Genomic DNA, 25,000 nt, shown 5'->3' with positions numbered 1-25,000 from the left:
GCTTCTTTTATTGTCTTTTCACTTTTATTTTTTATAGATGTGTTTGTTCCATAGTGATTTTGGAAAAAGAAAGTAACAATGTCCCAGCCCAAAAGCAAAAGGCACAAAGAAGAAACACACTTACAGTAGCCTGGTGTTTTTCTGCTTTCTCTGATGTCTCCTTAAGCTGATTTTGCAGGGCCTCCTGAAGAGACTTCATTTCTTCTCTATTTTAGTAGAAAACAGAACATAAGTGAGAAAATAATATAATTCCATTATTTCCTATGTACATTATGAAAGGAAGCTTTGCTGTATACATTTAGGACATAGACAACTAGAATTGCATAAAGCCACAGTTAAGCATACAGGATGTGTCTAAAGATTCTGGTAATAAAAGGCTTTCTCTCCCATGCAAATACTAACAGCAAGTTGATTTTTTTTAAATAACCTTACTATTATGCTTTATAAAAATCCCACGTTTGAATCATCTGTGAGCCACATGATGTGTTAAATCAAAGCAATATATAATTCAAGTTGAAAAGATAATTTCGCTAACAGCATACTGGGGTATGAACATGCTGGTTAGAAAAAGTCACCATAGACTTGCTGATAGGATAAAATTACTGTTCCCTTCTGATGCTCTTAATTAATTAATTCTAAAGCATTGTGCTTTATACATTCTTTGTAAGGCCTGACATCTTTTGTAAAAACAGGGAAAAGAAACTTATTTTAACTTAAGGCCTGTCTCATTTAATGAAGATAATTTAAAAATGCATGCCTATGCATATATACTCATTGTGTCTCAAGCTCAGTAGTACATAAGGATCCTGTCTCCCTTTTTAAAAAGAGTGATATTTCCCTAAATTTGCATTTCTCTTAAGGATTTAGGATTTATTTATTTATAACACATCATATTATCTTTCTGTGCCTTGATTTTTTTTTTTTTTTTTTTTACTCAAGCTATCACCTCAAATAGATCAGATATTAGATAAAGGCTAGTGTACTTGTTTGTGTTTGTATGTGTGGCAATTCCTGGCTACAGAAATTCTCTCAAAGCAATAGCAACAACAAAATAGAAACCTATTTGAGTCTTACCAGCACCTAAACTAATTTATAACTTCCAATCTAGTGCCAACAGATTAGCTCTGGATATTTGAGCAAGTGACACACCCTCTCATACTCAATTTCTTCATCCAAAAAAAGGGCACAATGGTAGAACTAACTTATAGGTTTGTGCTCATATTAAGAAGACAGAATGCAAGCAAAGCACTTAACACAATGCCTATAAGAGAATTACTTAACAAATGTTAGGTCATGGCAATAACCACTGACATTTCTCCACACCCTTATGTTCATTCTCTGACCATGATGTTCTACACAACCATAAGCTGCTCTTTCACCCAGCAGGACTTAATGGGGCTGCCAGATTAATTAGCCTTGAGATTGATGTCCCAGTCCCAATTTCAAGAATGAGAAAGAAAGTCTGTCTGTTTTTTGTAATCATTTTGGACTTTGGTTGACAAATCAAAATACAGTGAGAACAAGTTATAGAATAATTACAGTCACTTTGGTTTTTAAATAATTTATGCCTTCTTGGGTGATGCTTTTAATGTGCTTGAAGTGGATTCTAAGTGACAGCTTCCATCACTGTCTCAGACTGGTTTCATTTATCAGACTTTCTTCATATATGGACATATAAAATCTGGGCTTCCATTATTATTTCTGATATTTTCCATAGAGTGTTTATAGTATAATATAATATATACCTACATATATTGTAGGCTTACAATGTGCAAGACACTTTTGTAAACCCCACACCAAACTATGACATCATATTATGATAGATAACAAATGCATAGAGGGGTAGTGAAATTGTGTTTTAGTGTCTATATGCTCAAACTATAAAGAGTTACTATACTATCTCTACTGAGAAGGAAGGAAGGAAGGAAGGAAGGAAGGAAGGAAGGAAGGAAGGAAGGACCTACATGTTATCCCAAACACTCAAATCTTCAACAAGCACTGAGTGAAACACAATAAAATTATATTTCCTACTTAAAATAAAGTTATAATTAAAATGACAAAATAATAAATTTTTAAGCAATTTTAATTTAAAATTCTCATTTTTATTTTTAAAAGATGGTCATAAAACACTTAAAAATTAAATAATAAAGTATGTTTTATTAAAATGACAATAAGTATGTATGAATATTTTTACAAATATAGATAGATAGATAATGTATGTGTGGGAGTAGGTATCTATCTATATATTTCTTCCAAAAAAATCCCCCATTCTGACATCTAGAGGCAATCTAGGGAACAGGACAAAAAACAAATTGTAAAATCTGGAAAAGATAGAGAATTCTGAATATTTTCCTGCCAAAGAACACTATCAGGCAGAAAGGTAAAGTAGACTTTTTGTCTTCTATATCTCTTCATCTCTTCTTCTGCCTTCTTTCTAGGCTTATGTCTTCACATGCTCACTGCTCTAGTGCTTTAGCTAGCTATAGATTTCTGCTTCAAAGTCTTGCTAAGTTATCCTCCTATAGAGATGATTCCTGACTTGCCTCTGCACCACTTCCCAATACCAACTGAGATTTGCCCAACCTATATCTGCTATTCTAGGGCTCTGTTTGGTACTAAACTGAAACTTTAATTCTAAAAAATTCCTGGCTCGAGTGACACCTGTGATAGATAGCTCAAATACTGAAATATTTTAGCATAACATTTTGTGTTACAAGGAATTTTAAAGGGCCATTATTCCACACCTCTTTCATCCCAAATTATAGCTATAAAAACACCCTCACCTTAATCACTCTACAGAAAGGCATTTCTTTCTAGTGACTATCAGCTTATATTTTAATAACATCACAGATCAAGAACTTGCCACAATTCCAGGCTTTTTTTTTTAGTTTTCGAGAACATTATTGTAAAGGGCTTTAGTATACTGAGTCCAAAACTGCCTTCCGGGAATCTACCAACCAACCACCTTAAAGAATAAAAGGTTTTATTCTCTTTTGCTCAAGGACATTTTCAAATTTTCAGACATTTCGGGGTCCTGTCCTATTCCTTATTCTCCTTGTTGTGGTTATATATTCTCAGTCCTGGCATGGTATGGTTTAAAATCTCTCCATTCACCTGGGGACTCTCCTATGAATATTATCAAGGCTGTGTAAATATTCCTGAAACGTGACGCTCAAGCCAACATGACTCTCATTTTCTCACTCTTTCTCTCACATAAGTGCACACACGCAAACACACCCCTTTCTCTGTTTGTCTTGCTAGAAAGACACTCTGCTTTCTCTCCACATAGTTGTATGTGGCCACAGCATAGCCCCTGAATTTACTTACAGCCTAGCTCCAGCTACACAGAAAGACTTATTAGTTGCCTCTATGTTACAGTTCCAGAGGGAGACACTAATTGATTGGTTTTTGTTTTGGTGGCCACCTCTGAATCATCAGCTATGACCAGTGGTTTCAGAGTCACATAAAAGAAGCCTGGCTTCTAGGGATCACTAGTCCAGATGAAGCCAGATGACAAGGATGTGAGGACAAACAGAAAACAAGGTAATAATTGAGAGCCGGGGATGTGACCAAATGGCAATGGCAAGCACACTGCACTCTTTCAAACTCGGAGAAGATGTTTAAATTTGCAATAAATCAGTATTTTTGATAACCAAAGGTGATATTTTTTCTCTTTTAATGTTTACTAATAAGTCGGATTTTGAAATGAGATACACAGTCTCTTTTACCATAATATACACACAATTTTTATATTTCTCTTTTTAGGTAAACAGCAAAAAACGAATGCATCACATCTTATATCCTTTTGAGAAGTTACCTTTTATTATAATTTATTGAGTCTTCCATTCTAACTTCGATTGTGTATATAATACAAGTTATGCATTTTAAACAAATTTTTAATTTTAGATAAAACTATGAATTAGTAAGACCAAAATATTCTCCATTTTACCCTCTCTTTGAAAGACTTGTTCTATCATCTGGTAGTTTATATAGTTTACCACATGTACACTTGATGATTAAAATTCTTAAACACCTATTCACATTTTTTTTTCCTGATTTTTGTGTTGTTTTTGGTGTCATGTGAATCAGACATAGATATTTTAAGAAAATATCAACAAACTAAGAGAATAGGTTTTCATTCACATCATGCATAAGCCTGTCTCCTCATCCGCGTCCCTCCTGTGGTAAGGAAAGGCTGACTTTATTTTCTTTTACTCCATTGTCTTAACTCTTGAGATCTCCCTGTCCTTGTCTCTAAGTAGTGTTTTCTCACCCTGGTCTACATTTTTCTTTCTACCCTGAATGGGTTTGACAGAGTAATTTCCCTAAAAGCCAGGAAATAACACGATATTTCCCCTAAAAGGTTTCTTTAATTATATTATTTCTTATGGAGCTACCTAAAAGGGATTCCCTATTTATTATCACTGAAATCCAGTATATGCCATCTTTTAGCCATTTTTATTTTTGTCTTTACATACAGATTTATTTTCTAATCTTCTCAAACTCACTATATCTTCCTCAGTCTCTCACTGGGTGCTGCACATGTATTGTGCAGAAATCAATTTTTGTTTTTCTATTTTTGTTTATTCTCCATTCCTAACCTGAGATACTCTATAAAATAAAGTAATCATTTTCAGCATCTCTTGGTCTCTTTTCATGGTTTTTTAAAATATTTTTTTAAAAATACAGTTTATTATTAACTATAGTCATCATGTACTAACTTCATCTAACTTATTCCTCTTTACCAACTGAAATTTAATATTCTTTAGCCAACATCTCACCACCAACACTCTCCCCAGCTACCTCTGACACTGGTAGCTCTAATCTCCAGTTCTTTCTCTCTCACCACTCTAATCTCCAGTTCTTTTATATCAACTTTTTTAGATTCCAAATAAGAGTGAGTTTAGGTGTATTTGTCTTTCTGTGCCTGGCTTATTTACCTTAACATAATGTCCTCCAGGTTCATCCATGTTGTCACAAATGACAAGATTTTCTATTTTCCGACTGAATAATGTTCTACTATTGCTATTCAAAATGTTGCTTATGTCCTCTACCACTACTTCACAGAGCCACAAATACTGGTGTAATATTGAGCATGATTTATTTCAAACCAATGAAATAATTAAAATAATATTGTTTCAGAAACATGTTCGGATTGCTTTTTTCAAGTTTTTCTTAATATTAGACTTTAAAGAGAATTTCACATTAAAGAAATAATAAACATGTCACTATAAATAATAATAAGAGTCCATGTAAAACAATTGATTTTATATTTTTTAATAGATATCATTGGCTCAACCCAAATGCATGTCAATAATAGAGTTTTGAATTAAGAACCAAGGTCAATGGAGGACATATAGGCTGATGAGAAGGGACTTAGAATCTACTCCACATGCTATCTTGTATGTAAACTTTGAAACAGTTTTTTGCATTGTGATCAGTGAGCCAAACTGGAAAGGTGGGGCTGTAGGGTAAGACAGAGCAGATTTTAAATCTAAATTCCAATTAACGTGATTCTCAGCAATTCCACTAAGCACTCTGAGCAACAGTTTGCCATCTACAAAATGGGAATAATAGCCACTTCACAAGGTAGTTGTGAAGATGAAACAAGAAAATATATACAAATCTACTAGAAGAGCTGCTAGTAAGTGTATAGCAGACGTAAAGTTGTTTCTATATTAAAATACTTGTTTTTCTTTTTTTGGCTTGGAAAAGCAATTTAAAAATCGTATGGCTTTTTATAATTTACACAAGTATATTTCATAATATGCTTCCCTCAAAAATAAGCAAACCAATACTAATAATATTGTACTGATTCTACTTGTATTGTTAATAAAATAATTCCATTCTTTACCACCACATCATTATTACCATGATCAAGTTTTGATTGTATTAAACATGGTCCATTTAGGTCAATATTATCAAATCTGTCTATTGATGGTCAGACTTACCAGGGTCCATCTTACTAACTGAGGAAAGTATTATAGCTCCCTAACATTCATATTGTTATTTGCAGAAAAAAGCATCAGCACCACCATCACCAAAGAGCTTCTTAGAAATGTGGAATCTCAAGCCCACCCCAGTTGTGTAAGAATCTGCATTTGAACAAGATTCCCAAGTGAATCACATGCATATTTAAGTATAAGTGAAAAGATAAATAGGTTCATATATTTAGAATCAATAAATTTTGTGAAGTTTCTGAATGTTGCTTGACACTATGGCAGAAATAACTAAGAAAAAAAGAAAAGTCTTACCTTTGTTTCTGTCCTAATTCCAGAAGTTTCTGAACATCAGTTTTGGCAGACTGCTCATCGTTTTTTAAGGACTGATAAGAAAAGTGGAAAAATGAAGTTTTATTCAGGTGAGAAATTGAGGCTCACTTTAACTTTGGTTCTAGAGTACTAGATAGGACTGCACATATGCCCTGGAACAAGAATTAAAAATGAGTCCATGATGGTCCTCACGGCTCTAAGGATGTAAACAGAAATTTATGACACCCAACTACACAGTGGCTGAAAGGAATTGAGCAGTCTTGGCTTTCGGAGGTTCGATGGAGGAGAAACTACTCTCCAAATATCTAGGTCTCTTTTAAAGTGAATATAAAACATATCTTCTATTCATTCTTTGAAGTTTTACTGTGTTCTCTGCAGGCAAGTTAGACCAGGTCTGGCACAGCTTCTACAAATATTAGGGAACATAGCAAACCTCCCTGCATAAGTCAGGAAATATCACAATTCAAGATTAAAATAGTCAAAGGGCATGCACCTGTTAGGTTTTGTTGATTTCTTATTTATGAGTAATACATTAAGACACACACACACAAAAAAAAACAGGCCATGTAAAATTGTAACTGGTCTCTATAGACAGAATATTAACAATAAATTATGTATACTACTTCAGTCCTTAGTGTTTATATACTCTGGCAAATTCAGAATTCAGAGACTATGAATTACAGCAGAAAAGTCTCCTGAGCTTTTTCTTGCAAGAGAATCTATCCTATTAAGCCTTCTCTAATAACTTTCTTATTTATATTCAATAAACTAATTAATAGGGTAACAGGTCATTCTTGGCATTAAAAGTCGAAACTAAGAGGCAAGAATATTGTTTGCAAAAGAATAGTTGTGACTGGTAGGGAACTGACAATAGCAAAAAGGGCAAACACTTGTTTACTTAATATTTATTTAACAAATATCTATTATGAATCACGCAAAGACCTACGCAAAGTCATGGTACCTGCCTTCATACATTTTTTAATCTAATGTTGAAAATCAACAATTTTAATGTAGTATGATAAGTATTATAACAGGAATGAAGTGGGATGAACTTTACAAGACAAACCTCTTCCCTACTGTAACTGGCTTATGTTATCATTGGGAAGCAATCAATAAACAATCTTATTTATATGAAACAGTAGCTTCACATAAATACAAGGAAAGCAAAAAGAAGAATTAAAATGTAAAAAAAAATAATCATTCACAGGAGTTAAAGTTCAAAGTGTATCATGGTCTTATGACCTGGCACAAGTCACAAAATCAGCCTTGCACAATGGCAGCCAAAAAAATAAGCAAAAGGCATTTTAAGAACTGCAGTTATGTTTAGTGGTAGGATTGTTATCCTTTCAGCAAATGTAGCTCCATAAAATTGTATATTGGTATCAAGCAACTTTCTAGACTGTTATGAGATGTCTTGACTTTGGCTACTGGCATAGAAAGGCTGAGTATTCTGGGAATATTGTAAAGACTGATCACATCTGGGCCTTTCACGATATGCTTTCAATATTCTCAATGTGTCGAGTGTTCTATGCCTCTGAGAAGGTACAGGTTTCTTTGTATTCTTCCCAGTCTTATTCACTTGGTGAATTTTCACTTAACCACAAACTCAGGCATTGGCTTCACTAGAAATCAATCTGTACTTCTTTTCATCCCTGTGAGTTTTCCCTAATGCTCTGTGCATGCTTCCATCATAACACGATGATTCCTGCGCTGTTATCATTCTGATACCATCTCTGTGTCCTACTGGGTTGTGTATAATTTTTTTTTTTTTGCTCTCATTTCCATCTCCTCCATATGTAACACATCTTCTGGAAGAAGAGCTTAGATATTGACTTTAAATACCAGCTCTGTCCCTTAACTATCTGTGCGCTCTTAGTTTGTTAACTTTTCTCTAATTCTGTTTTCTCACCTATGAAATGTGACTAATAGTCTTCATGTGAAAATTAAATACAAATTGTAGAAAGAGTATCTAGCACTGGACCTTGACCATGTTCAATAAGCCTCAGTGGCTACTAATACCAATACCACCACCACCACCACCACCACCACTACCACCATCATCATCATCATCATTATCATTATTATCATCTTAATGGGACTAGAAAGCTAAGGAGAAGAGTGTGGACAGAAGCGACTCCACATGGTTTAAAAACATGGTTCAGTTCAGTAACTAATAGTGTCTGGAGCCAGACTGTCTACATGTAAACTCTGGCTTCTTCTGTAACATTCAAAAATAACATATCTTTCCTAAACATTATCTCTCATGTGTAACAAGGGATGTCACAATAGGATCTACCTCATAGATACATTACAAGAATTAAACCATGTAATACATACAAAGCTTTTAGCATACAGGAGATAATAAATACAATGTTTATGTCAAATATTGCAATATATTATCAAATGTTTATGAAACTATTTTTACCCTATGTAGAATTTTTTAAAGATTTCAGTATGTTAAGATGTTTTTTACAGATGCCACTTGCCTTTTAAAGGCATTTACCTATTTCAGTAATGTGGTTTATTAAAGAATCTTAAGAATTATCCCGTGGGGAATTTAAAATTCTCTTCTAGGAGTCATTCCTATATTTATTTAACTCTTGATCATAATTACCTTGTCATTTTATAATACGAAAAACACAGGTGTCAAACTGATCTTAGAAGCTTGAGGAATTGATGGCTCTGCCAAGAACACAATTTTCCCATTTCTGTATTTGTTAAACACAGATTCCTAGACTATATTTCAAATGACATTTCTGTTTAAGGCACATATAATAGTAAGTAATAACTACCATGGTCAAGCCCAGAAACACATTAAAAACTATTTAAAAATGCATGTCAATCCACTCAGAAAATCAGATGACTGCTCCTCTTTTACTGCTCGGAAGATGAGTTTTCATCTCACCTGAAGATTGACTTTAATTCCATCAAGTTCTCTTGATGTCTTTGTCAGCTGACGAAGAATGGTGCTTCGCTCCTTAAAGACTTCTTTCAGCTGCTTTTCTAGCTCTTCATAGTCCTGTCTAACACAGAAAGAACAGGCATGAGAGCCCCCCAAATGGTTCCACTTGGCATCAGTCATAATCACTAACACTCACAGTTTCAGTGAAATCTAGAGAAGTTAAAACCTCAATTACTAAGATGGTTTTGTTGTCACGATTTCATATAAAAGGGGAAAATTGAAAACACCATTTTATAACAAAAGTTTCATTTCCCAGTGAGGACTAGCTATGCTCCAGATATCTATGACATAGACATAGACATCTATCTATGTCTTCCCTGCTGCACGTAAGACATGCCTTTCATCTTCTTCCATGATTGGGAGGCCTCCCCAGCCACGTGGAATCCACTAAACCTCTTTTTCTTTATAAATTACCCAGTCTCGGGTATGCCTTTATCAGCAGCGTGAAACGGACTCATACAGACACTAAAGAAAATAAATGTTGAATTTTTCAAAAAGTGAATAAATATCAGAAGGTTTGGAGTTCTAACTGGGGAGCAGGAGATTTGCTGCTGAAATGTGAAATGACTACTCATTTCAGAAGACTGTTAAGTGATGATTAGGAATTTGGGCATTATTTTGAGAACAAATGAAAGTAAATGAGATGTTTTAGGCAGTAAATGACAAGATCAGATTTATGTTTTGGAAAATTTTCCCTGGCTGAAAACTCAGGAGTGAATGGGAGGAGGGAAAAAAATAGGAAAACAGGTGACTGTTAAGAAAGTTACCATTGCAATAGTCCAGACAAAAGATTATGCTGGCCTAACTAGAGCAGAAGCAGGGGAGGCAGGGAAACTTGGATTGATTTCAGCAAAACATACAAAATGGAATTAATAGTATACTGTATCTGTATGTGTAACTGTGTGTGTGTGTGTGTGTGTGTGTGTGTGTGTTTAATTCTTTTACTGCATGTTGTGGAATAAGGGTGGAAGGGAGCTATTTACTAATGATGCCAGGTTGCTGGCTTAGGCAATTTTTGGACACAGCCCTTCACTGAGAGGGAAGTCAGGAAGAACAGTGTTTTTAGTGAAAGATGGGTCGACAAGTTCAATTGTAAAATTGTGGGAAAACGGCTCAAATTCTCTCAGCTTTAGTTGAGAATCTGTAAAATGGAACAGTTAACTTACCCACATTTTCATGTGTTAAATAGGGTAATTTGTGTAAAGCATTGAACCCATGATAGGTAATTAATTGAAAATATATACATATATAATTTCGATTACTAAGAAATATGATGAATTTATAGTCATTCTGCAGAAATATAGAGGAACTAGATCTCCTAATGGCCTTAGTGATGATTAATACATTCATCTCATCTAGAATAGACTTCTATTACAATTTTTTTCTTTTTCTCATTTGCTAAATATAGGTCTCTAGCACTCTTCACATTCTTCTCATTAAAAGGAAATCGGAATGGCCCATTGCTAAGAACCACAATATTCTCGCTGGCCTTGTGAATTTCACTGATGAACAGTAATCAACCAGTAATCAGACAATTATTAATGCCCCAAATTTCCATTCAGTCTCACTGGCAAAGTTAAACAAACAGCAAGGCATGTTTTTATTTTCTTCCAATTTTTTAACCTTACTTTATGCCCCAATTTGTTTCTCCTGAACAATAAACACATCTCCAAAATCATCTTAAGTGACCATAATTCATAATAGTAGATTATATGTATTGACAGGTTATTATATATGCTGTCATATTATACATAGGGTTAATAATAGTGCTTTTCTCATGAATTTGTTCTGAAGAGTAAATGAAATGACATGCATAACACATCCGTACCTATTTTATAGGCATGGAAATTAAGTCACAAGAGTAGTAAATAACTTCTAAGGACATGCTATTAAGAAAGTGGTGTATCAGTCAGTCTCCAAAGCCTAATATCTTAACCACAATTTTGAAAGAATATACTGATTTGGCTATGAGTTTATCAGTTAAATGTTCACTGCGTCCTTCAAGAACTTACTGTATATTACTTCTTTCTTCTCTATTACACAAATAAATGTTGACTTTGTTTACTATATTTACTTTTAATTAAATTATAAATAACACTTCCATTTTATAATATATAACATCATTTCATTTCATCTTCATATTTGATTTTCAAATAATATTATGAGGAAAACAGAACCAATTTAAATCTCTCTATTTTCTGGTAAATACATTGAGAACCATGAAGAGGACACAAATTATCAGGAAAATGTTGGCAGAATTGTTAATTAACAATACTACTTTAGATTCAAACATTTAAGGTCCTTATGTAAGAGGAAATCAAATTACACTGCAGAAGTAACCATAAGGAAAGTATTGGCTAACATTTTATTGGGTTTTCTTCCATTTACAAATGAGTGTATGTTCATCTTCTAATAATTTTCTCTTGCTTACATGAAAAGTAAATATTACCCTCCTACACTCAGGTTCTGTAACTGGCTTCATATGTCTTAGAGCACTTTCCATGTCTATATATGTTCCTATCCATTTTGGTTGTACTTGAATATATTTTTACCACTGATAATTTATGGTGTTTCCAATTTTTTCTTTCTCTCTTAAAAATTAATAAAGTGTATATATGTGGGCATAAAAGAATTCCCAGAGTACTTCTGTGATATAAGTTTCTAAAAGTGTAAATATTTCACTAAAAGTCAACATGTTAATTTTTTTTTGTGGGGGAGGGGGAGCAGGGTGGGAGGTCTGGCTTCAGTGCCCATACCTTGCACTTATTTTTTTGAATTTTTAATTTTTGTGGGTATTTAGTAGGTACATGTATTTATGGGGTACATGAGATATTTTGTGTTAGTTTCAATATGTGCTGGTAAATTGCCTATCAGCTATTCTAGCCTATAATTTTCTTAGTATATTCTGATGTTCTTCACACCTTCACCTAAACCAGACATTGTCTTATCTCCCTTCTTCTTAAAAGAAAATTTGCTAATGGCATGAGTGAAAAATGATACCCTCTTTCTGATGTAATTTGTATTTACTTTATTAGAGATTGATTACATTTTCATAATATTACCACTTGTATTTCTTCCTCTGTGAATTATCTGTTTATATCTTTTGCCCATTTAAATTTTGAGTTAGTTACTTATTAGTTTTCTAGGGCTTCCATAACAAAGTAACTACGACTGGGTAGCTCAAACAATAGATATTTCATCTCACAATTCTGGATGCTAGAAATCCAAAATCAAGTTGTTGGTAGGGCTGTTTCCTGTGAGGGCTGTAAGAGAAGGATCTGTCTTAGGACTCTCTCATCAGCTTGCAAATGGCTGTCTTCTCCTTATGTCTCTTCACAGGATCTTCCTTCCCGGTGTATCTCTGTGTCTAAATTCCCCCTTTACATAAGAACACTAGTCATATTGGTTTAGAGTCTGCCCTAAAGACCTTATTTTAACTTTATTACCTCTGCAAAAACTATCTCCAAATGAAGTTACATCTAATGTACTAGAGATAAGGATTTCAACACATAAATTTGGGGGCACATATTTCAACCTATTACATTTACCTACTTTATTTGGAAGATTCTTGTCCACTATGGCTTTTAATTCATTGTCATTGTATGGATTTTTTTTCATACCTCTTATTGGTATTTACATTTACCCCTCTCCAATTTCTTTTAAATAATTTATTTAGATAAATCCTTTTTCTTTATGGCATCTGGACTATTCTTAGGTTTCTCCAACCCATGTTATTTAAAAGTTTATGTACACTTATAAAAATGTATCCATTTTTAATTTTTACTAAACTACCCAATTGATTTTTCAATCTACATATAAACATATATACAAATATATATGTATAGTAGGAAGGGGGACTATAACTTAAATATGGATAGCCAGTTGTCCTAACACGATTGGATACAATACTTCCCCTGCTGATTTTAATATGGCACTTTTTGATGTAACAAATTATTTTTTCTAAATGTTTTTAAATTCTGTATTCAGATTCATTTGCTGTCTTCATGACATATCATGATTTAATTATTAAAACTGTGTACAACATTTTGATACTTCTCAGATTCATCCCCCCTATTGTTTTTGTTCACAGTTTCATTGGCAAATGTTCTCTTTTGTTTCTTCTGAATGAATTTTAGAATAAGCATGTCAATTTTCTGTAAATTCCTGCAGGGAATTTAATTGAAATTGCATTTGCATTATAATTATATTTAGGGAAATAGATAACAATCACACATCTTTCCATCCAGAAATATACTCTCATTTATTATGCCAGTATGTTTTTATAATATGGGAATTCTTTACATTTACTCATTTTTTATTAGACTTATTGCTACTATTGTGGATGGGTTTCTCCATTTAATTGTCTAAATAGATATTGCTTGTCATGTTTAAAGTTACTGTCTGTAAGTTGATTTTGTTTCCAGATACCTCATTGAACATCTTTATTAGTTGTCATAGTTATCTAGTTTATTCTGTTGACTTTTTAAAGTGGTAGCAATAACTTCCTTGAATTTACCAGTCATATCTTTTTCTAATAGCTATAATTTTATTTCTTTTTGTTTACTAATCAAGTTGCCTAAGACATTCAAAACAATGTCGAATAGAGGAGGTGATAGAATACCTTCTGTCTTGTCCTTGACTTCATTTAATTAATTGATTGATTGATTTTTTGAGACAGGGTCTGTCTCTGCCACCCAGGCTGGAGTACAGTGGCATGATCTCGGCTCACTGTAACCTCTGCTTCTTGGCTCAAACCATCCTCCCACCTCAGCCTCCCAGTTAGCTGGGATGATAGACACACGCCACTACCACCAGCTAATTTTTTTCTATTCTTAGTAGAGATGGGGTTTTGCCATGTTACCCAGGCTGATCTCTAACTCCTGAGCTCAATCGATCTGCCCTCCTCAGCCTCCCAAAATGCTGGGATTATAGATGTGAGCCATGACCCCTGGCTTGTCTTTGACTTTAAAATAAAAAGTTATGCTTCATCACTGAGTACCATATTTGTAATTTTCAAGTGATACTATCTTTCTTAGTCCATTGTCTTCAAATAGAAACTGTATTAAGATACAGCATTCATGTAGAAAAACAAAAATCCCAAGGACACACTTGAAGTATTGCAAACTAAACACCTCGGAAATTTAAGACATAGAAAACTAACCTTAGAAGCTTTTCTTTGATGGCACCCATTCATTACCTTTACCCTCCTCCCAACATATAACCAATATTCAGACTTCTGTGACTTAAAATTATTTGCTTATGTTTGAAATTAATACACATATAAATCATATACATCAAATGTCTTTTGCTTGATTCATTTAATATGATATCAAGTTTGTAAAAATTTTTCATATTTTACCCGAAGTTTAATTTTTATTTATTACGTTTTATTTTTCATTTTTCATTTTTCAGAGATAGGGTCTTGCTCTCTCACACAGTCTGGAGTGCAATGGTGTAATCATAGCTCACTGCAGCCTCGAACTCCTGATCACAAGCCATCCTCCCACCTCAACCTCCCGAGTAGCTGGAACTATAGGCACACATCACCACACTCAGGGCTAAGTTTTTAAAATTTTTTGTAGGGATGGGGGTCTCATGATGTTTCCCAGCAGGGTCTTGAACTCTGGGTTTCCAATAATTCTCCTGCCTCAGCCTCCCAAAGTGCTGGGATTATAGGCATGGGCCGCCGTGTCCAGCCAGTTTATTAATTTTTAATACTGCATAGTGTAGTGGTGAATAACTGTACAGCAATTTTTTCTAGTGTTGATAGACACTTGTGACTTTTTCCAGTTTTTGAATATTATGAGTAATGCTGCAATGAATATTTCATATGCTTTGTGGTTAACATATAAACACATTTATGCTGGGTATATATCTAAGAATGGAATTGCCGCATCATAAAGCACGCATATGTTCTACTTTAGCAAATAACAGCCAAAAAATTTTTCAAATTAGTTGCAGGGTAGGAGAGGTACAGAATTCCAGTTGCTTCATATTCTTATCCACACTCGTATCATTAGTACTTGTTTTTAATTCAGTAACTCTAGTAGTGGTGTAATAGCGTCTCATTTTAGCTATAATTTGAATTTCCCTGGTTGGTGACTCATAAAGGGAGGATGTTACTAAAGGTGATTTTTATATATCCTTTATAAAATGCTCACTCATGACTTTTGCCCTTTTTCCATTAGTTTGCCCATTGCTTGTTATTGATTTGTGGGAGGTATTTATACATTCCACACATGAGCCCTTTTATGATTAAATGTATTAAAATAATTTCCTATTCTGCTGCTTGAATTTTGAATCTCTCTCTCTCTCTCTTTTTTTTAATATGAGGTCTCACTCTGTTGCCCAGGTTGTAGTGCAGTGGCATGATATCGGCTCACTGCAACCTCCACGTCCTGAGGTCAAGCAATTCTCCTGCCTCAGCCTCCCAAGTAGCTGAGATTACAGGCATGCACCCCCACGCCCAGCTAATTTTTGTATTTACAGTAGAGATGGGTTTCACCATGTTGGCCAGGCTGGTCTCGAACTCCTGACCTCAAATGATCCTCCTGCCTTGGTCTCCCCAAGTGCTGGGATTACAAGCATGAACCACTGTGCCTGGCCCTGAATTTTCAATCTCTTAATGGTATCTTTTAATGAAGAGTTGTTGATAACATAAATATTGATATGGTTTGGCTGTGTCCCCTCCCAAATCTCATCTTGAATTGTAACTCCCATGATTCCTACATGTTGTGGGAGGAACCTGGTGGGATGTGGTTGGATTATGGGGGCAGGTTTTTCCCATGCTGTTCTCATGATAGTGAATGAGTCTCATGAGATCTGATGGATCTCTTTCTTTGCCTGCTGCCATCCATGTAAGATGTGACTTGCTCCCCCTTGCCTTACACAATGATTGTGAGGCCTTCCCATCCAGTCGAACTGTAAGTTCACTAAACCCTTTTTCCTGTATAAATTACCCAGTCTCAGGTATGTCTTTATCAGCAGCATGAAAACAGACTGATACAAATATAGACCAAATTAATATTTATAACAGGATTTGTCCTTTTTAGACCTAGCTTAAGAAATGTAAGCTGGCTTACTATATGTTCTGGAAGCCTATGTATTAAGTAATTAGTTAATTTACTTATTTCACTTTTCACATTTTAGACCTGCAAACAACCTGGAATTGTATTTTTCTGTATTGCACGGGAACATATAATTAAATCCCAATATTTTGCAGTGCCATTTTTTATAAATAAATGTTTTCAATAAAAAGATGTCTGTTTCTATATTATTTAATCCATCAAATTGAAATATTTGTTTAACATTTTGTTAGTGTCACTGTTTCTTATTTATTAAAGCTTTATAAAAGTATATAGATACCCAAGAGTCTGAAAGTTTAAATTTTGTTATTTTCTTCAAGATTGTCTTACTTATTCACGGTCAAATGCATTTCCATATACATTTTAGAATTGGTTTGTCAATTTCAACAAGAATAAAACCTTGTTTGGGTTTCGGGTGACTATATTCACATTTTAAAAATGTTGAGTTTTCTGCTCCATAAACATTTCATATACTACAATTTATTTAGAGATCGTAACATTTTATCTTAATAATATTGTGTAGTTTTCAGTGCACAATCCTTTTGTGAATAACTTACATTTGTGCATCGCTTACATTTAGAATCTTTTGAATTTTCTATATACACAATCATACTTTCTGCAAGAATGATAGTTTTTCTTTTATATCCTAATTTATTATCAAGAATTAAAAACCTATTCTACAGTGCTCAACAGAATTGATACTATAAACATCTTTGTCTTATTCCAGATTGTAGGAGAAAGAGCTTTCAATATTTCACCCCAAATATGGTATTTCCTATTGAATTTTTGTAGTAAATATTCTTCTTCTTTTTCTTTTACATTATCAGATGTAAAATGTTCCCTTTCTAGTTTCTTAATCATTTATTCATGAATAAAATTTGAATGTTATAAAATGTTGCTTGCTTCATTATGGTAGGTGTTATTATTTGCTAACAATTCCTTTCTCCCTTCCCATATTTACTATGCTGCAAATATAAGCAGAATAGAAATCCCTGTGTCATTCATTTGGTCATGTGACACTCCAAAGGCACGCTAGTGGACATGGCTTATCAGTGACATTAAACGTCGTTTATGTTATTTTTCTTAGCTTCTTGTTCTCCTGCTATTGGCCATGTGAAAAAATAACCGTAGGTAACTGCTTCAACTCAGGCTTCTTCAGTAAGAAAATAAAGAGAACAGGTCTGGCTCACGCTTGTAATCCCAGCACTTTGGGAGGCCGAGGCGGACGGATCACGAGGTCAGGAGATCGAGACCACGGTGAAACCCTGTCTCTACTAAAAATACAAAAAATTAGCCGGACGTGGTGGCGGGCGCCTGTAGTCCCAGCTACTCGGAGAGGCTGAGGCAGGAGAATGGCGTGAACCCGGGAGGCAGAGCTTGCGGTAAGCCGAGATCGCGCCACTGCACTCCAGCCTGGGCGACAGGGACTCTGTCTCAAAACAAAACAAAACAAAACAAAACAAAACAAAACAAACAAACAAATAAAAGAACAGGTCTGAATTTGATCCATACTCTGAAGCAGAAACACTTGCAGTAAGCTCCCAACATGAGCTTGAAAAATAAGTGCTTGTTTTTGTAAGTCATTAGGCTTTGGAGTAATTTGTAATGTAGTATCAGCATAGCAAAAATTTGTCTAATAAATGCATTGGTTCAAGTGATCACATACATTTTTCATTTATACTATTAATGTACTTCATTGCATTGATCCATCTCACATGTATGATTAATGATTACATTAAATTAGTCTCACACTATCAAAATAATTTCATGTATACTTCTGCTAGATTCAGTTTCCTAATATTTTGCTTATAATTTTTACATTTATTTTCATAGAAAAAATCATTTGTAAATGTCTCTCTCATATTCTTGTAAAGCTTGGTATCTAAGTTTTGCTTATCTCATGAAACAAATTGGATAGTATTTTTTTTTCTATTATCTGAAAGAATTTGTGTGAGACTGATAACCTTTCTTCCCTGAATGAGGAGAATTCAGAACTAAAATAATATGGCCTGCAAATCCTTTGTGGGAAATCATTTAGTTAGTCAATATTTTAATAGATACGTAAATACTCAAATATTCTAATTGTTCCCATTTCAATGCCAATAAATTACATAATATTTAATAATTTGTCTATTTTATTATCATTTATTTACTTAATGATTCTGTGTGTTAGTCTGAGCTTAGTTGGGCCATTCACTTGGTTGGGCTTATTCTTGTATTTGCGATCTTTTGTTCATCAGCCAATGACTCTACTTCTATGGTTGAATTGCTGTCAGTTTATCAGTGAAAGCAACTGGATCTCGCTTTATCAGCAAACTAGCCTAGAGCAGATCATCTACCAGTTGGTCAGGGATCTAAGAGAATTAGCAGAGGTCAGGGAGTATTTTTCAGGTTTAGGCTGAGATTTAGAATAACATCCTATCAATCAAACAGTATCAGTTACAAAGCAAGTCACAAGTTCAGGCCAGATTCAAGAGTCAGGTAAATATACTTCACTTCTTGATGGGAAACGCTTCAAAGTCATAAAGTAAGTGTATATGGATATAAGGAGAATAGTTACGGGCATATTTGCAAACAATGTACTACATAGTGCCAAATGCTGTGTTAACTTCTCTATATTTTATTTCTCAGAGATTGGCCAGTTGAGTACTTGTTACATTGTGCATTGATAGTTCTCCAGTGCCTTAAAAGGAATTATTATTTTGAATTTTGTCAATTTTTTCTGTTGACTTCAGCAGGAAGATTGGTCAGCAGTAAGACTGACAAGTTTGTCCAATTTCACTAAAGATGGATATTTTGGGGCCATGATTTAACTAATTATTTTCTTTATTTCTGAAAGATAAACATTTGCTCAATCAAATCCCATCTCTTCTCCAATTCTAATTATTTGAACATTTTTATTTGACTCTACCCAATCTTACTATCCTAGTTCAGGTTCTCACTCTTTGAATGTTTATATAATAGCATTATATGAATTTTCTTTTTTTTGCTTTTCTAATCCATTTAATTCAAATTATACTTTTTAACTTAAAATTCTAACTGGATCAACTTACAGTTCAAAATATCAGTAGCCCCTTCGGCCATGTCAAGGTCAAGGCCATCTGCCCTGGGGCTTGAATCTGTCTCCTTCATTTTCCTTTGTTCAGCTTTCCTCTATTTCCTCTTATATACCCTGTGCTCAGTTAATTAATTATCAAAGAGAATTTCTTGAAAATATTTAAATGTGTTTTGTCTATTTCAATTCCTGTGAATAAACTAGATCTAAGATTAAAATGAATTCCCTGAGGAATCATTTGTTTAAATTCTTCCTGGTATTTAAGAACTTCCCACACACCGTTGTACACTGTATAGCCTTAACACTTGATTTCACAGCACAAAATCTCCAAATACATCAAGTCAGTCTCTTCAATCCTTAATCTTCTGTCAAGGTTTTCTGTATTCTCCATCTCTTTTTTAGTATTATAATATTTTATTATTTATGTATGTGTTTCACCACAAAATTGAATGCTTTGACTGAAGAAATGTTGTTTGATACTAGCACACTGTTTTGTACTTATAATGTTGAACTGTATCTGAGCCCTGTGCTTCCAGAAATCACCAATGGTTAAGAAATTCCCCAAACCTTTTGTCTCCAAAAATGCGATAATGCAAAATACTGTCCTTGCCATACGAGCTAGATAAAATTCATGGATGACATCCTTATTTACCTGTTATGATGCACTCACAGACACTCCAAATTCCCACTCTTTGTCTCATAATGATTAGCTAAACTTGTGCTTCACTGATTAATCTGCACATAAGACTGCTAGCTTCATTTGACCAGAGTGGTCGAGCTTTTTGGTCTAGCTTCTCGCCTTCTCTCAGGCCTGTTAACTCTGTCTCACCTTGGGTTTCAATAAGCATTAAGTATTGGAATATGGAACGGCACCTTAACAACCACTCTGAGATTAGCTTTTACACCATTAATTAATTGGCTTATGGTGTAGAAACATTTGCTGTTCAATTGTTCGGCCACACAACCCGCTCACTCTTTTCCCCACAGCCAGTTTTTGATAGTCCTGTTTCCTTTCTCTCTATAAAAGAAAGCCTTTGCTCTATGATGCTTAAAGATTGTATGGTTGAAGTGTTCTTTCTACTGCAATAGCTTTTGAATAAATTATTTTCTTACTTAAGACTACATTATGACAGATTAGATAACGAAAAGTGTGGTACAAAAACACCGTAGAATACTATGCGGTCATAAAAAAGAATGAGATCATATCTTTTATGGGAACTTGGATGGAGCTGGAGGCTATTATCCTTAGCAAACTAACACAGGAACAGAAAACCAAATATCACATGCTCTCGTTTATAAGTAGGAGGTAAATGATGAGAACTCACGAACACAAGGGAAAACAGACACTTGGGTCTAATGGAGGGTGAAGGGAGGGAGGAGGGAGAGGAATGGAAGAGATAACTATTGGGGGCCGGGCGCGGTGGCTCACGCCTGTAATCTCAGCACTTTCAGAGGCTGAGGCAGGTGGATCACGAGGTCAGGAGATCGAGACCATCCTGGGTAACACGGTGAAACCCTGTCTCTACTAAAAAAAAAAAAAAAAAAACAAAACAAAAAGATTAACCGGGCGTGGTGGCAGGCACCTGTAGTCCTAGCTACTCGGAAGGCTGAGGCAGGAGAATGGCGTGAACTCAGGGGTCGGAGCTTGCAGTGAGCCGAGATGGCGCCACTGCATTCCACCTGGGCGACAAGGCAATACTCCGTCTCAAAAAAAAAAAAAGATAACTATTGGGTTCTAATACCTGGGTAATGAAATAATCTGTACAACAAACCCCCATGGCATGAGTTCACCTATGTAACAAACCTCCACATGTACTGCTGAACCTAAAAGTTTTTTAAAATAAGAAAAAAAATTAAGACTACATTGTTTTTATTTGATAGCACATTGTGAGATGCTTAATAAATGTAGGTTAGCTGAATAAATTTTAACTACTAACCTTTGCTTGAATGGTTACATCAGCCTAGAATTCCTTTACCTACTCTGTTTATCAATCTAGTTAGAGAAATTACTTCCTTTCACTTCTTCCATGAAATCTCCTCCTAGAACTATAAAGTTCATGCCTCTTCTTAATATGCATGTCATATATTCACTCCACTTCTTTATTTTATAATTAATCATTAGTTTTATTTTTTAAAAATGATTGCACAACAACCTTTATAGAATAATGAGTTTTTGAAAGCATGTACTTCTTCACTTTTTCTAGTAATCATTATTATTTTATATTTTAAAAAAAATTTTTGAGATGTAGTCTCACTCTGTCACCTAGGCTGGAGTGCAGTGGCGCAATGTCGGCTCACTGCAAACTCCGCCTCCTGAGTTCAAGAGATTCTCCTGCCTCAGTCTACCAAGTAGCTGGGATTACAGTTGCCCGCCATCATGCCCAGAACATTTTTGTATTTTTAGTACAGATAGGGTTTCACCATGTTGGCCAGTTGGTCTCGAACTCTTGACCTCAGGTGATCCGTCCGCCTTGGACTCTCAAAGTGCTGGGATTACAGACTTGAGCCACCGCCCCCAGCTTCTAGTGGTTACTATTTAATTTGATGTTTACACTTTCCTTGTTTGGACTGGCAGAAGTGTTGAAAAACAGGCTCCTGTACCCTGTGACTTGTCCTCCTCATTCTTGGAACCCTTCCTGACTCTTTTCACTCCTTTGATGTCTGTCCTGCCGTAATTTATATTTCTAACTGTTTATTTTAAATGCAGATACAATAGACTCACTTATCATGGAATAGTCTTTCAATGTTTCAATTTCATTTGAATTGTTTTTGTTTTTTGTCTTTAATGAAAAGATCCTCCAAGAGTATGTTGAACGCCTTCTTTGGATAGAAATTTCATAAAATTCAAAGCTCTGGAGTAGTGCCATGACATCTCAAGATTTGGTTTTCCCAAAGAAATAGAATAACAACAATAATAACTGTAGAAACACAAACTTCCATTCAGCCTGTCTTCAACATTTCTGCCTACTTTTAAATAATTATTTATTATAGCAAGCATAACTATAGCTTCATTTTATTTTTTATTTTTAAACAATATCTAATATTATATACTAGCATATATCAGACATGTGGTAGACATTTTACAATATCATTTAATTCTCATAATTATTCAGAAATATAGGTGTAGTGGACATTCTACAAGCAAGAAAGTAGGTTCATAATTTAAGTAATTTTTCCAAAGACAGATAGTAAATGATGAAAATAGTCGTTAACCCTAGATATCATTGATGAAAAAATACTAGATTATGCAGTCCCTCTATAAATAATGAAGTAGTATATATTTTATTGGATCCTTCTACATGGAGGACTCTTTGAAAAAATATATGCAAACATTAACAATGAACTATCCCTAATCAACTGGCTCAAAATTTTATTTCTGTAATATAGAACAAAGATTGAAATGAGGATAATACATGACAAAATGTGATAAGAGTAAGACATTAGAAGAAATCACCAACAAGTTAAACAGTCACAGAAAATTTCACGGAAGAAAATATCTTTGTGTTGGGCCTTGAATGACGCATAGGATGATTAAATATTGTAAAGGGGAAAGAAGTCTAAGCACAGGTGACAATATAAGTAATGACACTGTAGATGTGAAAGTGTTGTGTTCATGCAAATTATAAATCAGCAAGCAATATAATCTAAGTTGCATATAGGACACTCCCTGAGCTCATTTAACTAAGGTAGAATCTGGAGAAGTTGGTGCGGTTCAAATTATCAAAACTCTTGAAGGGCATGGTCAGAAATTTGAATTACTTCCAATAGAATATGAATTTCTCTATGAATTGCTCTTCACCGACCAAGATATATTTAGAAATACGCATGCACACACACACACACACACACACACAGTTGTTCCTTGAATTGGATACCATAATCTGCAGATGCTCAAGTGCCTTATATAAAATGACTAGTATTTGCATATAATTTATGCATATGTCTTTTTTTTCAAACATTTACTTTTATTGATTACACATCATTTTTCATTGTTCACTCTGTCCACGTACGCCCAGATATACCAGCATTGTCAGCAGAGGTAAGTAAATGTCAGTTACCTAAGCAACTCCTCAGGTCCTGCTTGTGTCTCTCAGATGTTTAGAAGATAGGAGATATTCTGTTTCTCAAAAGGCTGATGGGCTGAGAATCTTTAGTTAAAGTGTGCAGGGGGGTCTGTAGACTCTCTAGGCTCTTCTGACAGTGTAAACTGTTGATGCTATGGCAAGGGCACAGCTTTCTGTGTCAGTCTCTCTGGTGGAGATCTAAACTTCATCAGGGCTGTGCACAGAAGGTGATGCCTCCAAGGGCACTCCATCTCTAGTAGTCAGGCTATCAAATTTCTCAGGCTGTCCCTTAGGTTGCATGTTTTTCTCTTAATGTTTGAATAATTGAATCATTTTGGCAGAAAATTGGAGGATTCATGAGCATGTCAAAATTCTGCTGCAAATATTTTAGATAAACTCCATGCATATACTTCTGCTGTTATAGATGAACGTATGGGTTAGGGGTTGGGGGGTGCATGCAGCCCATGCTGATGAAGATTTTTACTATCATTTATCTGAAAGCATTTCAGAAAACAAAGGTTTCTCTTTCTAATTATGGGCAGAATAAACAGTTTAATATTACTCCGTACCAAATCTTTGTTCTTGGCATACACTTTCCCACCAATCCCAAGCAGATCAATTGATTCAGATGTCTAGAGGTTTATTTTGTTATGTGGCTATGAGGAGGCAATGCAACTCAAAAATTATATATTTCTTCAAATAGAAAGAAAAGCATATTTTCTTTTTGTTTTCCTTTTTTTATTTTACTTTATTTACTTGAAAATCTGGGATACAGAACATGCAGGTTTGTTACATAGGTATACGTGTGCCATGGTGGTTTGCTGCACCTATCAACCCATCACTGAGGTTTTAAGCCCCGCATGCATTAGGTATTTGTCCTAATGCTCTCCCTCTTCTTGCCTCCTACCCCCTAACATATGTCTTATATACTTTAAATCATCATTATAATATAAAATACAATGTGTAAATGCTATGTAAGTAGTTTTTATACTGTATTGACTTTTGTATTATTTTTATGGTTGTAATTTTTTTCTTCTTTTTTTAAAAAAGACAGATTTGGCCAGGCATGGTGGCTCATGCCTGTAATCCCAGCACTTTGGGAGGCTGAGGTGGGCAGATCACCTGAGGTCAGGAGTTCAAGACCAGCCTAGCCAACATGGTGAAACCCTGTCTCTACAAAAAAAAAAAAAAAATGGCCAGGCGTGGTGCTGCACGCCTATAATTCCAGCTACTCAGGAGGCTGAGGAAGGAGAATCCCTTGAACCCAAGAGACGGAGGTTGCAGTAGGCAGAGATCATGCTACCGCACTCCAACCTGGGTGATAGAGCAAGACTCCATCTCAGAAAAAAAAAAAAAAAAAAAGACAGATTCTCACTCTGTTATCCAGGATAGAGTGTCGTGGTGTAGCTCGAAATCCTGGCCTCAGGTGATCTTGCCACTTTGGCCTCCCAAAGTGCTGGGATTGCAGGGTGAGCCACCGTGTCTGGCCTGTATTAACTTTTATTTTCTATTTTTTGCCATATTTCTGATCTTTGGATGGTTGGACCCATAGATATGAAGGA

General features: G+C 34.8%; 1 protein-coding gene across 2 annotated transcripts in view; it reads right to left on the bottom strand.

The window, feature by feature from the left end:
• LUZP2 (leucine zipper protein 2) overlaps positions 1-25,000 on the bottom strand; it is a 580,933-nt gene that overhangs the window by 338,372 nt on the left and 217,561 nt on the right. The window contains exons 2-4 of one of the 2 annotated variants that reach the window (XM_009460116.5): positions 9,178-9,291; positions 6,255-6,325; positions 125-206 (exon numbers count right to left, since the gene is read on the bottom strand). In XM_009460116.5, coding sequence (XP_009458391.2) covers positions 125-206; positions 6,255-6,325; positions 9,178-9,291 — 267 coding nt within the window. Of the gene's footprint in view, positions 1-124; positions 207-6,254; positions 6,326-9,177; positions 9,296-25,000 lie in introns of both variants that reach the window. The other variant, XM_521872.8, reaches the window with a different exon arrangement.

This window comes from Pan troglodytes, chromosome 9, assembly GCF_028858775.2.
Source record: "Pan troglodytes isolate AG18354 chromosome 9, NHGRI_mPanTro3-v2.0_pri, whole genome shotgun sequence".
In the NCBI taxonomy this organism is placed as follows: domain Eukaryota; kingdom Metazoa; phylum Chordata; class Mammalia; order Primates; family Hominidae; genus Pan; species Pan troglodytes.
Note: the sequence above shows the minus strand (reverse complement) of the source record. Positions and strands in the feature narration are given on the sequence as shown.